The 15,054-nt window shown below is 55.5% G+C and overlaps 5 protein-coding genes across 5 annotated transcripts; 2 read left to right on the top strand and 3 right to left on the bottom strand.

Moving 5' to 3' along the window:
- Window positions 1–917: 917 nt before the first annotated feature.
- CHGG_10878 (uncharacterized protein) lies at window positions 918–2,797 on the bottom strand (the record flags this gene model as incomplete). Its single annotated transcript, XM_001226144.1, has 3 exons — window positions 918–1,376; window positions 1,472–2,521; window positions 2,573–2,797. The coding sequence occupies 3 exons, from the start codon at window positions 2,795–2,797 to the stop codon at window positions 918–920; spliced, it is 1,734 nt and encodes a 577-aa protein (XP_001226145.1).
- A 2,469-nt stretch (window positions 2,798–5,266) lies between these two features.
- CHGG_10877 (uncharacterized protein) lies at window positions 5,267–6,516 on the top strand (the record flags this gene model as incomplete). The annotated part of the gene is made up of 3 exons (XM_001226143.1): window positions 5,267–5,471; window positions 5,529–5,967; window positions 6,021–6,516. 3 exons carry the CDS (start codon window positions 5,267–5,269, stop codon window positions 6,514–6,516), a joined length of 1,140 nt encoding a protein of 379 aa, XP_001226144.1.
- Window positions 6,517–8,489: 1,973 nt separating this feature from the next.
- Window positions 8,490–10,648, bottom strand: CHGG_10876 (uncharacterized protein; the record flags this gene model as incomplete). The annotated part of the gene is made up of 8 exons (XM_001226142.1): window positions 8,490–8,656; window positions 8,718–8,909; window positions 8,992–9,111; window positions 9,167–9,293; window positions 9,345–9,728; window positions 9,789–9,896; window positions 10,165–10,263; window positions 10,343–10,648. 8 exons carry the CDS (start codon window positions 10,646–10,648, stop codon window positions 8,490–8,492), a joined length of 1,503 nt encoding a protein of 500 aa, XP_001226143.1.
- A 591-nt stretch (window positions 10,649–11,239) lies between these two features.
- CHGG_10875 (uncharacterized protein) lies at window positions 11,240–12,460 on the bottom strand (the record flags this gene model as incomplete). The annotated part of the gene is made up of 1 exon (XM_001226141.1): window positions 11,240–12,460. The coding sequence occupies one exon, from the start codon at window positions 12,458–12,460 to the stop codon at window positions 11,240–11,242; it is 1,221 nt and encodes a 406-aa protein (XP_001226142.1).
- Window positions 12,461–13,405: 945 nt separating this feature from the next.
- CHGG_10874 (uncharacterized protein) lies at window positions 13,406–14,251 on the top strand (the record flags this gene model as incomplete). The annotated part of the gene is made up of 2 exons (XM_001226140.1): window positions 13,406–14,032; window positions 14,087–14,251. 2 exons carry the CDS (start codon window positions 13,406–13,408, stop codon window positions 14,249–14,251), a joined length of 792 nt encoding a protein of 263 aa, XP_001226141.1.
- Between the last annotated feature and the right edge of the window lie 803 nt (window positions 14,252–15,054).

The following is a 15,054-nucleotide window of genomic DNA, read 5'->3' as shown; positions in this document are numbered from 1 at the left end:
CCTTATAAAGCGGGGCCAGCCCCACAGCCGACAAACCCCAACAGACCGTCCGTGCACCACCACTGCCAAGCCCAACTTCGAGACGCTCATCGTCAGAGGCAAGTTCCTCCGGGCAAAGCAACATGGCTGCTTCCACAATCGTTAGGATAATGACAGTAAATCTTCACAGTTTACAGGGAGAAATGGCACGGCTTTTTTTGATGGGGCGTTTTATGGGGTTTTTATGGGGCGGAATTGGTCCGTGCTTGGAGCATGGTTTTTCTCGGAAAAGGAACCTTTCGGAAGTACTCGTTCCTCGCACGTTCCTCCAGGCAAAAGGAACCTTTTCGGAAGTCCTCGTTCCTCGCACGTTCCTCCAGGCAAAGGGAACCTTTCGGAAGTACTCGTTCCTCGCACGTTCCTCCAGGCACCTAAGGAACCTGGCGTTCCTCCAGGCAAACTTCAGCACGTTTTTGGCAGTCAGATTCCCATGCAAACAAACAAACAAACAAAAGGGGTTTGCGTCATCGGGGGGGGGGGGGGGGGGGGGGGGTGCAAATCTCAAGTTTTAACATCATGAACACAATGCAGAGAAAGTAGAGCGAAAGACGCATCTGTGATGCTCGCAGTGGCTCGGGTATATAAGTTGATCTAATTGGTAATGATCGTTGCTGGTGACGCATAACTAACTATTTGTTTGAATGAATAGTTATCTAAGACAAGTTGAGAATGTTCCGCTCAGCAGTCGGTAACTTCCGCGAACATGAACACCGCTCCGTTTTACCCAGTGTAAGCAATCACAGTCCGAGGCATAGTCCGAGGCACATCTTCATGTAGATCATAGATAAGGTATCATTAGTTAGATTCCAACGCATTAGCGCCAGAACTACGCTAGCTAATCGACCCCTGGCCGGTGAGATCAACTCCGGCGCCAGAGTCTAAGCCCGCGCACGATCCTCCTTAATGAAATCCGCCGCCCGCTCAGCCACAGCGTACACCACACTCTGGATATTACCGACGGGCTCAATGGGGAAGACGCTGGCATCGACCACGCGCAACCGCTTAGTCCCATACACGCGCAGACGCTCGTCGACCACGCCGCCCTGGTCACGCGGGCGCATGGCGCAGCTTCCGGCGACGTGGAAGACGGAGATCTGGCGGCGGCGGACGATCTCGCGGGCGGTGTCGAGGTCGTCGGCCTTGAGGGCGGGCTGGCGCTGGCCGCCGGCCTTGAGGACGCCGCCGAAGGGGGTGGCCGGGTCGACGATGCGCTCGACGAACTGTACGGCGCGCGCGAGCAGCTCCATGTCGAGCGGGTTGGAGTTGTACTTGGGGTCCCACTCGGGCGGGGCGTGGACGTCGGCGCTGGTGATGTGCACGCTGCCGCGCGAGAAGGGCTGGTTGATGATGGTCATGATGGGTGATGTAGTTCTCGGGGCGCACCGGGGTGATGTAGTGCGCCATGCTGGGTTGGGCGTTCGGGGATGTCGACCTGGCTGGGGAAAAGGAGGTATTGGAAGGTGGCCTCGGTGGGGGACTCGACCAGCTTGCGGGCGACTTTGCCCTCGGGGGTGTCGAAGGTCGGTGCGTGCTCGGCGAAGAGGCTCGCCTTGGCCTCGGCCGGGACGATGCCCGAGCCGTCGACGAGCGGCGAGTAGGCGACGCTGATGACACTCTGGCCGAGCGGCCCGGCGCCGCCCGTCTGGTACATGCCAACCAGGGCTTGGAGGACGTTGGGGTCGCGCAGGACGTCGCCCGAGGGCACGCCGTCGGCGACCTCGAAGCTCTGGCAGACGATGGGGTGGTCTTGGACGTGCTCGCCAACGTTGGGGTTCTCGACGATGACGGGGATTCCGTGCTTCCCGAGCAGGTCGCGGCCACCGACACCTGAGAGTTCGAGGATTTGAGGTGACTGCAGCGAACCGGCTGCCAAGATGACTTCTGTGCTGGCCGAAACCTGCTTCTTCTGGCCGTCCTTGGTGATAATCTCGACGCCCGTGGCGACGGCGTCCTCACCGCTCGTTGTGTCGAAGATGATCTTGTTTACCACGGTCTCGGTGAGCACGACGAGGTTTGGCCGCTTGGCAACCTCGGGGGTGTAGTATCCAGTGCAAGCATAGCTTCTCGTGTTGGTGGCCGGGTCGATGCTCGCGTGGTTTTGGAAGGCGCCCAGCGCTCCGCCTTCGCGGGGATCGCTCGCGGCCTCGAGGCCAAGGCCGGCAAAGGTTTGTAGCCACGCCTTGTTCGTTACGCCATAACCCTCGGTGTGCGAGACCTGGATGGGCCCGTCCCCCTTGGCCAAATCCTCATTGAGGTAGGTCAAGCCAAGGAGATCTCGGGCGGACTGGGGCGACGGGTGAACAGTCGCAAACTTGCGAAGGTACGGGGCCAGAGCGTCATAGTTCCAGCTTGGGTTACCCAAGGCAGCCCAGGCATCGATGTTGCCCTTGGACGGGTAGAGCAGCATCAAGAAGTTAAGGGCCGAGCTGCCACCGAGCATCTTGCCCCGAGCCTGGTTGATACGGCGGTTGTTCAGGGTCGGCTGCGCGACGTGTTAGCCATCGCCGGGAGGGTTTTGACGGGTATCACATACCTGCGGGGGAGAGATGAAGTTCCAGTCGTACTCCTCCTTGCCGTACAAGGCGCCGACCAAGCCTGGTGTGAGGACCAGAGGGTCGGCGGTGCGGTCTGCGCCGGCCTCCACGACGAGGACCCGGACACTGCTGTCTTCGGTGAGGCGATTGGCAACCACCAGACCGGCGGTGCCACCGCCGATGACAACGTAGTCAAACGGCTGGCTGAGGTCAACAGAAACCATGATTTGTAGCTTTTGTTGCTCTGAATGGTGGGGTAATGTTGTGGTGTTGTGGTACTGTGACGTGGGACCGTTACAGATCCAGTCGGGTATTCAGGGCAGTCGATCCAGTGAGTGAGCCGGGTTCGGTGTTTGTGTGATTTCACGATCAAATGTTCGACGTCGTACTCAGGCAGGGGCCCGTTTCACTGCAGCAGACAAGAAGTGCGGCCGAAAGACGGGAACCGGGAAACTGATCTCGGCGGAGAATTTAAAGAGGGAGACAAGCAAACAACCAACCCCCTCCATCCAACACCGTCACAGCACTTCCCGTTTGAAGTAGCGAGATGCCCTTTCAACCCCTCATTGTTGGTTGTGTGATAACCCAAGAAAGGTTAGACATCGGCTTCTGTGGTGCCATCACCCCGCTCAACAGCAACAAAGTCCGACAACCTTTGGAGCCCGAACCATGGCGATCTTCCCCGCTCGGGGTGGAATTGGGGCCGGGTGCAGTTGCTCGCCGAGCCGCAAGCGCTGCCCTGAGGTGGACTAGCCATAACAAGCCATTTCCAGTGCCGTTCGCCTTGCTCGGGCGCGTCCAGACTGAAAGAGGTCTCACCTCGGCTGCGCGTGATACAGCGATATCCTTCCCGCCTTACCCACCTGGATGGGAAAACCAGCTGCAATCCCATCACCGTCGGGGGATGCCGGTCAAACCCCGATAGTTAGCTTGCGGCGCGGGGCGAGGCCAAACCAGTTTGAGGGAAGAGCGAGCTTTGGTGGAGTCGCTAGTAGTGCTCGCCCAATGAACTGTTGTCCGGTGAACCTGCCTCGACGGGAACCCGCCCTGGATCCGCCTCGAGCCCGCCTCAGGCCTGCGTCTCTGGCCCCCACTGTCCTATGAGGGTTGCTTGTTGGAGCAGGTGCCGATGGTGTGATGGCTTTGTTGGTGCTTGGTGCCGTGCCGTGGTGGCTTCCATCCTCTGTCGTCCATGGACTCGGTAGTGTAACTACACCCCTGGTAATGACCGGGGGTTGCGGGGTGATTCCGCGCCACTCCTTCTGCATCGCTCCTCCTCGGTGAATGCGAAAAAGCAAGAGCACCTGGCTCTTTGTTCGCGATCTCGGGCAAATTATCGATGGGGAGAAAAGGGGAGTCGAACTGGGGTCTGCGTTTCCACTTCTCAGGGGAGGAATAATATCCCCGGGCTCCCCGGTTCGGTAAGTTCGGTTTCACGGCAAATCCCTCGACCTCTTGCAGGGAACCCAGCCTCGCTTCGGTGGCTTGCCGCATGGGGTTCAACGGTTACACGTGTGTGGGTGGACCAATCCGAATGAGCCTCTTCGATTCCATTTCAACAAGCCTCACACACTGTGAGACACCGAGAAAAAGGAAAAAAAAAAAAAGAAAAAAAAGAAACGTCAAGGATCGGTCGACAGACTGCAAGATGAGATCGAATGCGTTCATCCGAACCCGATATTTGGTGAAACCTCAAGGACCCATACCTGACTAAACCCAGCCCGACATCGCACGCCCGCCTTCATCACCGATATGATTTGTCTTTTGCGCAGATCTTGGTTATCTCACTAGGTCGGGCGCAAGATGAGACCGCTCCTGTGGCATTTTAACCCTCTGGCCACGGAGTCTGTCTCTTCATCCTAACCCGGGACGAGAATAAGCTATCTACGCTAAGGTAACCTAAGCCAGGATTCTGCTGCCGAGCTAGCAGGCCGCGGATTCACCGACCCCTGACCGAACAGCGCGATGCAACCCACCACCATGGGCTTGATTTTCTCAAGCCTGATCTCCACGCCACAATGACTGGCAGTTGCCGGCTCAATCTGGAGCCGGAGCTACCGCCACGCCGTCGTGCCCATCTCTGGTTTCTTTGTTTTGCTTTTCTCAGCACTAGAAACGCACCATCGACAACTCGATGAACCACACACGCCGCGGCTTGATCTCAAACCAGGGCTCCCTCGGCCCATGTCCCCCGTCTTAACGCTCTCCGCAATATCCTCCATGGATATCTCCGAGCCGAGCCAGACGATTCTTCTGCAAGTGTTGTGATCTGCCACCTTGCTTCTTTTCCTGTCGGTTCCATTTCGCTGGGTCTCCCCCCCCCTGGTCGACTCTGAGGAATATCTTGCCCGAATCTGAGCCGCGGTCCTGAAAAAAGTGTTCTTTATGTGCCCCTCAGCCCCTGACGCACCGCGGTGGTAGAGCAGCCAATTATCTCATGCTGCCATACCGTTCGGTCTCTTCTCCTGGATGAGAATACCGTGGAACGCCATGCGAGTACATATCGACAGCCTTGCCCACGCTCCCGTTCTTGTCTCCACCACCTGTCTCCGCCTCGGGAATCCCACAGCGAGCGGCCCAGCAGAGCAGCACAAGGCGGATCAGGTTCGACTGTGACTTCATCAACAGTCATATAATCAGCAGCAGTCGAAAGTGTCGCCCGGTCGGCACAGGCACGAGAACTACCACACACCATGTTCGAATACGTCGAGTTCCCGGTGCTGCCCATAGTCAAGGTGCATCTCATCATCAACTCCGTTCTTGCCTTGTTGACGGTCGTGGTCGTGGGCCTGCGTCTCGCCTCTCGCTTTATCTCCGGCGCCGGACTCTGGTGGGATGACTACCTCATCATCTTCGCCTTGCCTCAGGGCCTCGGCATGCTCATTATCCAGGGGTTGTGTGAGTAGCTCCCCCAGGCTTGGGAAGCCCTGTTTGGGAACTAACATGTCATTGTAGGGTCGCCCATGGGAATCGGCTTCAACATCACCGAAACGATGCCCAATCTAGAAAACATCCTCAAGATGCTCGTCGCATACGAGCTCATATATGCGACCTCTATCAGCACCATCAAGCTTAGCATCTTGCTCTTCTATCTCCGTGTCTTTGTCAACCGCGGCTTGCGTATGGCCACCGTAGCCGCTCTGATCTTCGTCTCGGTGTGGAGTATTGGCAACTTCCTCCAGGTCTTCCTCATCTGCCGCCCCTTCGCCAAGACATACACGCCTCTGATGGAGGGCGAATGCGGCGACCAAGTGGCCTCGTTCATCGCCATCGGCTCCTTCAACATCATCACCGACGTGATCATCCTGACGCTCCCGCTGCCGACGGTCTGGGCGCTCAAGATGTCCACCCCCGCGAAGCTTGGTCTGACGGGCGTGTTCCTCGTTGGTCTCGTGTACGTATCTCGAACCCGCGTCCGTCCGGAAAGCCGTACTGACTTTTCCTCAGCGTCAGCGTTATCGGCATCATCCGCATCGTCACCCTAACGCAGCTCGATCTGATGAACCTCACGGGGACCATGATCTGGGCCGACTTCTGGTCTGCTACTGAGCCCAACCTGGCCATCCTGTGCGTCAGTCTACCCATGATGGGCTCGCTCTGGTCCCGGTGCGTTGCGACACGCCGGGGAAACTCCAAGCTAGCATACCACTCTTCCGAGAGCGGCACCCACGGCAGCGCCTTCAGCAAGCTCAAGAACCAGAGCGCCACCGACACGCAGATTCCGCTCGAGGGCCTCTACGCCGCGAACCAGACGGTACAATACCGGTCGGCCGTTGCCGCCACGGACGGCCCCAGGCCAGACCATGACGTGGAAGCAGGGAACTTTGCCGACAAGGACAAGGACAGCGGCTCCGAGGTGGCCCTGACGGAGCAGCCCCCCTATCGGACGGACCCACAAACGGGCATCAGGGTGCAGACGAAGTGGTCCATCTCACACGACTAACCAGCGCCAAGTCGCAGCCCTCTACCCGTACATAGTAACGCTTTTTTAATGCTCAGCTACATTCTTTTTGTTTTTGCTTTCACAAACATGGGTCGGATATCTAACACATGCGATATCGGCATGAGGAGCCTTCAGGGGTTTGAAAACGGGTCGCAGCACGACACTGATTGCGTGTTATCAAAAAGGGATTTTGGCTTTCTTTTTTTGGGCACGATGAAACACGATAGACAAGATACCTTACAGTTCAAGAAACAGAGAAGCAATTGCTCCATCCTACGAGCTCCATGTTGGGAAGGTCGCAAGATACTGATGACAGCAACAGGGATTCAAGCATCGTGGGGGCGCAGGTCACAAATGCCCTCGACTGGCCCCTTTGGAGCAAGTTCTCCCGGAAATGCCGTGCAGCAAACAAACCCTACGAAGACGTTACTTTTTTCTTCCCGCTCACAAGCCATCTCATGCACAACATGGGGCCGCGGACAATTCCGATTCGCTTGCGCCGCCGCCGCACACTGGGCTCAACGGCGACGCCACGTCGGACCGTTGAATGACCCGGGGGCTTCGAGGAAAAACCCCCACAACCCCAGTGTCGCCCGCCCTGTGCCACCGCCGCCTTGGTTCACTGCGCTGCAGTGCAACCGTCTCCTGCCGGCATGCTCGGTTGCAAAAGAAACGGCGTGCCAATGCCTAAGCGACACTGTCAAGAGACTGTGACGAATCATGCATGAAAAGGAACAACCGGATAAATCAGAAAGGAAAAGATGGTCAAAAAGCTAAAGTCAGCCCGTCCATTTCGATATCAACCCCTGACTTGATACACCAGCTTCTCCGCGCTGACCAACCTCACCCACTTTTTCAACTTCTCACGTCCATCGTCGCAGAACCAAATCTGCCATCCATTCCCCGATCACGCCCGCCGGGCACCAAACGAATCGGATTCGCTTCCCGCTTCCCGCCCTCCGACAACCATCCGGAGGTGGCGGCCGCAATGGAAGCTCCGCGTCTCCTCCGACGCCGGGTCCGTGAGGCTTGAGCCCCTGATTTTGGATCCCAACCCCCGATCCTTCCCAAACGCTGTCGTAGATGGGCTCCATGGATAGCTCTCCTTCGACCGGGCAATAGCCACCGCCATCCTCCCGCCTTCCTTCCGCGGCCCTGCCACGCGCTTCACGGTCTCACATTGATCTCATTGATTGCTGCTTGCTGCCGGCCATCCGCCGCACCTCCTCCCGCCGGTCGCATCCGCACAGCCGCCCCCCCCCAGCGCCCGTGTAAGGTAGGGTTATAAAATGGTAATAATCAAAGGAATTGGGTGGGTTGGGTGTTGGTCGAGGGAGTCCCTGCTCTGGCGGCTAGAAACTTGAGGCCTGCCTGGAATGCTTGATACCTAGCCGGGTTCTCTAAGCCTAGAGCACGGAGGCTTTGCTTTGGTTGTTTTGAAGATGCTCCGTGGTACTTTTACGCCCCTGGCTATGAACCTTGCAAGGTATGTATGTACACATGGTATTGGCGTCGGTACAAGTGACATGACAGTGGCGGCGCTGAGTCAGGCCATCCACATAACCCCTACATTTGACACCGCCAAGTTAGTTCCCGAGATGGCTAGGTAGCGCAAGATAGTATATGTACATGTTATAAAGCAGTTGCGTACATCACATTGATGCAGCCAGCACATATATGCCCTTTCAGCTGATTTGGCGCCAGGTGCCTACCAGGGGTGCTTCGGAGCTACCTTGATCGAAATTGAGTTGATATTGGTGGTATTACTAGTGGCCTAACAGAATTCGAAGTTGGTTGATCGCATACCGCTTGTTAGATTTTGTACCTTGTTCACAGCCAAAGGGAGTCAAGTCAAGTCAAGTCTTTTTCTTCGTTCTTGTTACTCACCACCTTCTCCTCTAACGGCTGTTTTTTCTATTTCCCATCGCAAGCCCATCTTCACCTGGGAGGTCAGCCTATTGCTGAACCAAAAATTACCCCATCAGGGACCGGGGCGGCTTGCGCTGGTCAAAGGTTGCCTCCCACGCACTCAAGACCTTGACCAGGAGATCATCACGGCCGCGCGCCGCAATAGCCGAGACCCCAAACGGCCGCCCATTGTAGTCCAAGTAGGACAATGGCATTGCGCACAGAGGATATCCTTATGAGCACTAGTTAGCTTCGCATTTCTTTTGCCTATTATCCTTGCGCCAGAATCTCACCTCCGGCTGCGGCTATGGATGTGAGGCCGCTGTCCGTCGGGCCCAGAATGACGTCGACGTCATATTTTGCAAAGACACGGTCTACCCCGCGGTCTCTGGCCACGTGGCGGAGATGCTGCAAGTGTCGCTCATATAAATCGGGGGGGACGGTATTGTTCTGGGAGTCGATGAAGCGGTCCTGCCTCGGATGGTCTAGTCACAGTGTGAGCTTTGTACTCGAGAGTCGAAGGTACCTATGGGGGATAGCATCTAAAAGGGACGTGGGATTTCATACGCGGCGGAAGCTCCTTGTCGGAGTGTTTAAGGTTGTAATCGATCACATCCGTAAGAGACCGCACTTCGCTTTCCTCAAGGTCCTCAAGATATGTATTGAGGTTGTTCTTCAGGTCAACCGCTAATCCATCAACACGTTAGTTTCCGTAAGTTCTCACTCAGCTAGATAAACGCACCCACGACAATCCCCTCGCTGCTCTCTCCATCAAGTTCGAGATCGTCAACAGAAACAAGGTCCACGTCGTTGACGAACTTCTTCGCCTTGAGCTTGATAACGTCATATGCGTGACGGATGTCTCGACTCTGTTGTTGTGAGCAGCTAAACACTGTAAAAAGTTGCCAATTGCCACATACGATCTGAGCTTCCGCCCCCTGAACAGGCTTCACCCAATCCTCAGAAAACTTCCACTTATCCGGATCAAGAACAGCAACCGAAATGCTCCCCCAAGACTCAGTTAAGTCCGCCGTGAACGACTCAGAGCGTGGTCTTGCGGCTAAAACATCCAACAAATCTGCCAGGTCGCAAACCGACTTGGTCATGGGCCCTGCCGTGTCGAAATGGTGCGATATGGGGATGATGCCCTCTTGAGGGACGAGCCCGATGGTCGGTTTGATCGTGTACAAAGCGGCTCTGCCGGCAGGGCAGACAAGCGACCCGTCGGTCTCGGTGCCGATCGCAAGGGGCGCGTACCCGGCGGACACGCCTACCGCGGAGCCGGAGGACGATCCGGAGGGACTCTGTTATTGTCAGTTGAGCTTGTAAGGCCTTCCCGCATGTAGACTCTTAGGATAACGGACCGAGTGACCATCCTTGGAGTCAGTCGGGTCAACGCCGCCGGCGATATATGCTGACTGGACCTGTCCGCCCACAGCGGACCAACCGCTCGGCATATCCGATCCCCTGCTCTGTGTCAGACGGTACGGTAGTCATATCAAAGTGGCTTCGTCGACTTGTTACCGGGAATTAGAAAACTCCTAAGGATGGCAGATAGCTGTTAGCAGATGAATAGAAGTATATGTACATGTACGATGGCTTGAGATATTTGATGGTTTGGGGTTCCCTCACGCTGAGATTCGCCTTTCCAAGGATGATAAGCCCAGCCTTCATGAGCTAAAGAAACGCCAAATATCAATAAATGGTTTGACTTGTCGGTGGTGCATTGGTTTAACTCACCCGGTCGACAATTTTGGCGTTTTCTCGTGCTTTCGAGTTCAGCAGAGCGAAGCTACCGGCAGTAGTCGGAAGCCCCAAGGTCGGGGTGTTGATGTTGTCCTAAAAATGTCAGCAATGGCTCTAATTCCGAGGCAGATCGAAAAGAAGTCTAGTTCTCGGATCACTCAACGCAACAGACCTTGACAAGAATTGGGATTCCATGGAGCGGCCCCCGCAGAGTTCCACCCGCCCGCTCCCGGTCAAGCGATGTGGCCGTTTCCTCGAGGATATGCACTGGCGTCGTTTCGATCATGGCGTGGAGGTAACCGTCGTGCTGCTGAATCTGAGCGAGACATTGTCGAACGAGATCCAGGCTTGTGAATTTTCTATCGGCCAACAACGACTGCAAGCCTTTGGCGTCAATAGTGAGCAGGTTAATGGACTCTGCACCCCTTGCGCTCGCGGCAGAGCGTGCGGGGCCAGACGAGGAAACAACTTGGTCCATCTTTTCCCTGGATTTTGTAGGCCGCTTGGATGCTTCCAGACCAAGAGCGCAGGCTTGAGGAGAAAAGCAACAGGCGAAAGTTAGGCCAGAGAGGGGTTGCTACAATGCATGTAATGGTCAGAGCTGGGAAAATATTATCGTGAAGGAAGTTTGGTAGCCAGGCTTTTAGTACCCAAGTTTGTTTGTTTTCTTCCGTTGGCAAAGGGAAGTTGATGTTGGGGGGTGTTCGGGTCTCGGGCAAGAGCCAGTTTTGGCGCGGCACGATGAGACAGGTCGGGCAGCGGTTACTGAGGAAGGCTTTGGGATTGGCCATTGCACGCACCGCATCATGGCCAAGTTATGTAGGTAACCATGCTGATGATGCATACACAGTCATGTCTTAAAAATAAGCCAAGAGTGTTGCTTTGGTTGCTGCTCCTTAGGCTGTGCACGAACGGCAGTTTTGTCTTAATTATTCTAAGGTACCTAGGAATTAGGTGCACAACGAAGCAGAAGACTTTAGAGGACTGCCGCTACACTTGAGTTGCGATTAAGCCGGGTAGGGATGGTTTGGTTTCCAAACGCAACCACGAGCATACCCTTCCTTCGTAATTATATTTTGGTCCCGCCTCTCGCCGCCCTCTGCTGCCGAATAGCAGTGCTGCTGATCTTGGACGCAAAGTTCTCCGTCTTGGTAGACTCATCCGAGACCTCCTCAGCATCCAGCACGTCGACCTCAAAGACCTCAAGCGCATGCCAGCCCTTCTCAGCACGCTTCTCGTTCACAGCCTGCCCTCCTGACCGTGTCTCGGCAGACACCACCAAAGCCTGGATATCCTCAACCGTGATGGTCGGCCCGAAGGCGTCTTGAATTCGCACGCAGCGGACTTGGATCGCGCCGTCCCGGAAGGTCGCCGTAAAGTCGCCGTCTTTCTCTTCAATCTGGGGGGATGTGCTGTCTTTCCACCCCCGTGGCGAGAGCTCGAGGAGCTGCGCCAGGAAGGAGATGACGTTCCGCGCCCGCTCCTCCCAGGTCTGCACATATTCGGCAAACTTCTTGTTCCGCAACATCTCATCCCCCGTAATGCCAATGATGTACCGGCACGGCGGAACACGGTCGCCCCTCCGGGGGACTTGAAGCAGGAGGGCGCCGGCCGTAAGCAGAAGTTTGTGCCCTGGGTGCAAGTAATCAAACGTTCCCCCCAGACAAACCGTGGGGTACGTCGATGTCTGTGGCGCCACGGCCGATGGGTCGCTCTTTGCGACATTCAGCACCAGGCCGCCCTCCACCGGGATTAATTGTGACTGAAGCAGGTTCTGCCGCCCCTCGGCAAACTTGAGATACGCCTGTGACACTTGGAATCCAAGCTCGCTTCTAACGCTGAAGATCAAATTCCAGGGGAAGTGGGACGAGGCAAAGGTGGCCATGTCGACGACGACGGTGTTGTTGGGCTCGATGGCAGGGCGGAAGTCGACTGGATAGCGTTTGTTGCGGTCATCGTCAATCAAGACGACGGTTGAGTCGACCGAGCCCGGCCCGCCGTTTACCTCAGTGTTGATCGAGAGCTCGGCGCATAGGACTGAGATGAGACCGTAAGTGCCGGCAACGAGCGTCTGGGCGTCAGGCCATGAAAGGGTTTTGGAACGGAGAAATTGCCCTTGGAGCACGGGGCACGCGATGGCGACGGTGAGTTGGGCGGCACCGTCTGGGCGCCTCACCTTTGCGAGTGCGGATTTGAGGGAGGGCCGGTAGGCGGCGCTGAGAGAGTCGCGGGTGAGAGGGTTGGGAGGATAGGGGAGCATCAAGAGCGACGGGTGGTCGCCCAGCCCCATGATGTAACGGCCCGGAGGTTCGAGATAAAAGTCGGGAGAATGAAGGTTGGGAATCTGGGACGAATCCGAGGAGGTGAATGGCCGAGTGGTGCGGGAAGAGTGTAGTGAAGTTGGTTGAAAGATGTACGTATATGTCTGAATAACTGGTAGTTGATGGGTTGAGAATGTTGTGTTGCTCCAAAGGCAAGTGTGAAATAAAATATATGATGAAAGCTCAAGCAACTGAGGCAAGAGGGTAGGTGCCTCGGTGAGGTCAACCTCGGCGGGGGTGGGGTCAAGAGTATTTAGCTTTGGGATACCAGTTAGACTGGCTCTTGGCGAGTTTTAGATGAAAGAAAGTGATAAAAGTTGAAAATTTAACTAGTACCCCGTACCATAATTAAATATCAACTTGTCTCCATGAAGTGAGATATACAAATCACGATCTCTCGATGAGCTCTGTGCCAGTCCAAGGATGGTTGCGGGGTGGCAATGATGGGCAGGCTGGGGTCAGCACGATCCTTGCACAACAACGTCGACCCACCGCCTGAGACAGCCAATGATGAGCGGCTGTCTCGCCCCGCACTTAGAAGCGCCTGTGGCGGCGGCTGCCCATACCCAGCCGCAAGGAACACAGGCAGTGGGGGAACATTGGGTTTCGAACGACAGACGGATCCATTTGAAGCTCACCTCACTTGCTTCCATTCACGCACACTCCTTACGGTTTAACCACAGAACCGCCATTGCTGCTCCTGGGCTCCCGTGCCCACCAGCTCCTCTCCTGTGGCTGGACCCGGCGATTACCTTTTCGTTTTGCCCTGCCGGGCATTGAACGACCTACTACCTCCATCGAGTGCCCCTGGCAAACACCCCGCGCTCGCTCGATTCTCAATCCTCCATTTCCAACCTTGACGATTCCGATTCGGGACCTGTCCGCTTTCCTCGATCGTCGACGGTTTCGTCTAAATGAACCAACAACCTCAGTACCAGCCGCAGCGGCGGACAGGCGCCTACGATGACCTGCACATAGCGTCGCAGGGCTACCAGGGCTCCGCGCCCGTGCCGAATGTGCTGCAGCCCGGGGGATCGGGCCCCCGACCGCCCACACTTCCCTCAAACGCCGCCCCGACTCTCCCGAGCATGCAACAGCAAGATTACCAGTCGCACCAGAACCAAACACAGCCCAAGCACAACTCGCTGAGCCTGTCGCATAGCTACTCTCGCTCGAGCCCCTCCGCGCACTACGAGGCCGGCGGAACGGGCTACCATCCATACACCCCGACTACCCCCGGTGGAACCGCTGCCTCCACGCAGTACATGTCCCCAACTGATCCGAAGTACAACCCCGCGGGCTCGCGCAACATCTCCAATACTCCTCTCGGACTCGCCGATATTCGTCCTCGCGCCGACTCGAGTCTATCCGATGGCTTGCCCGGGACGCCTGGGTACGAATTAGCTAGCACACAGTCAAGAACGAGCAATTACATGGCTCCTTGGGCGCTATATGCCTTCGACTGGTGCAAATGGGCCCCTCAAGCCAACAGTGCCGGCAAGCTCGCCATTGGTAGCTATTTAGAAGACGGGCATAACTTTGTAAGTGTCCCGAGTGCTGTCGTTCCTGACAGTTTACTGACCACATACGCCTAGATACAAATTCTGGACGCGCAACTCACCCCCACGCCATCCGACGTCTACGTTCCTGGAGGACCTAAATGGTCCATGGATTTTACAAGGATTGCCGAGGCCACCCACTCCTACCCCGGTTACCCGTTTGCTATGGGAACCGCCGTCGTCACAAAAGCAATCTACTGACTTGCTTGCCACTTCAGGCGACCACCTCCGGCTCTGGTCGCTTCCCTCTGATACCCAAACAGCCACTCCCGGCTCATCCATAACATCGAGAAACGGCCGAGACGCCCCCGTTACGAAACTCACTCCCCTGGCTCTCTTGTCCAACTCCAAAACTCCTGACCATACCGCACCACTCACCTCGCTAGACTGGAACACGGTCAACCCGAGCTTGATTATCACCTCGAGCATAGACACGACCTGCACCATCTGGGACATCCCGTCTTTGACCGCAAAAACACAGCTGATCGCCCATGACAAGGGAGGTCTACAACGTCCGGTTCTGCGCCCAGAGCACCGACGTGTTCGTCAGCTGTGGCCAACACGGCAGCGTCCGCATGTTTTGATCTGCTCAGTCTCCAACTCAGCACCGTCATTTAACGAGCAGACGGGGAAAGATGACGGAGGTAACGCCTTCTCTTTTTTTCTTCTCTACCCCCATTTCACAAGGAAAGGAATAGATTTATTTTATTTTATTTATTTTTATTTTTCTTAATTTCTTATATTTGTCTTTGTTTTCTCTCGCCGCGCGACGGAATAATATTTTTTTAGGACGTTTTGTGAGCTGTTTTTTTTTTTTTTTTTCTTTTTTTTTTTTTTTTTTTTTTTTTTTTATTTTGTTTTTGTTTTGTTTTTTTTTTTTTGGGCAAGACATGGGTCGGTTTTTTTTTTATTTTTTTTTTTTTTTTTCTTTACCTGTCATTACTTATTTTAATTACCCTCTCTTTTTTTTTTTTCCCCCATTTTTTTTTTTTTTTTTTTTTTTT

This window comes from Chaetomium globosum, genomic scaffold (assembly GCF_000143365.1).
Source record: "Chaetomium globosum CBS 148.51 scaffold_8 genomic scaffold, whole genome shotgun sequence".
NCBI classification, from domain to species: domain Eukaryota; kingdom Fungi; phylum Ascomycota; class Sordariomycetes; order Sordariales; family Chaetomiaceae; genus Chaetomium; species Chaetomium globosum.
This window is presented reverse-complemented; position numbering and strand designations above follow the sequence as displayed.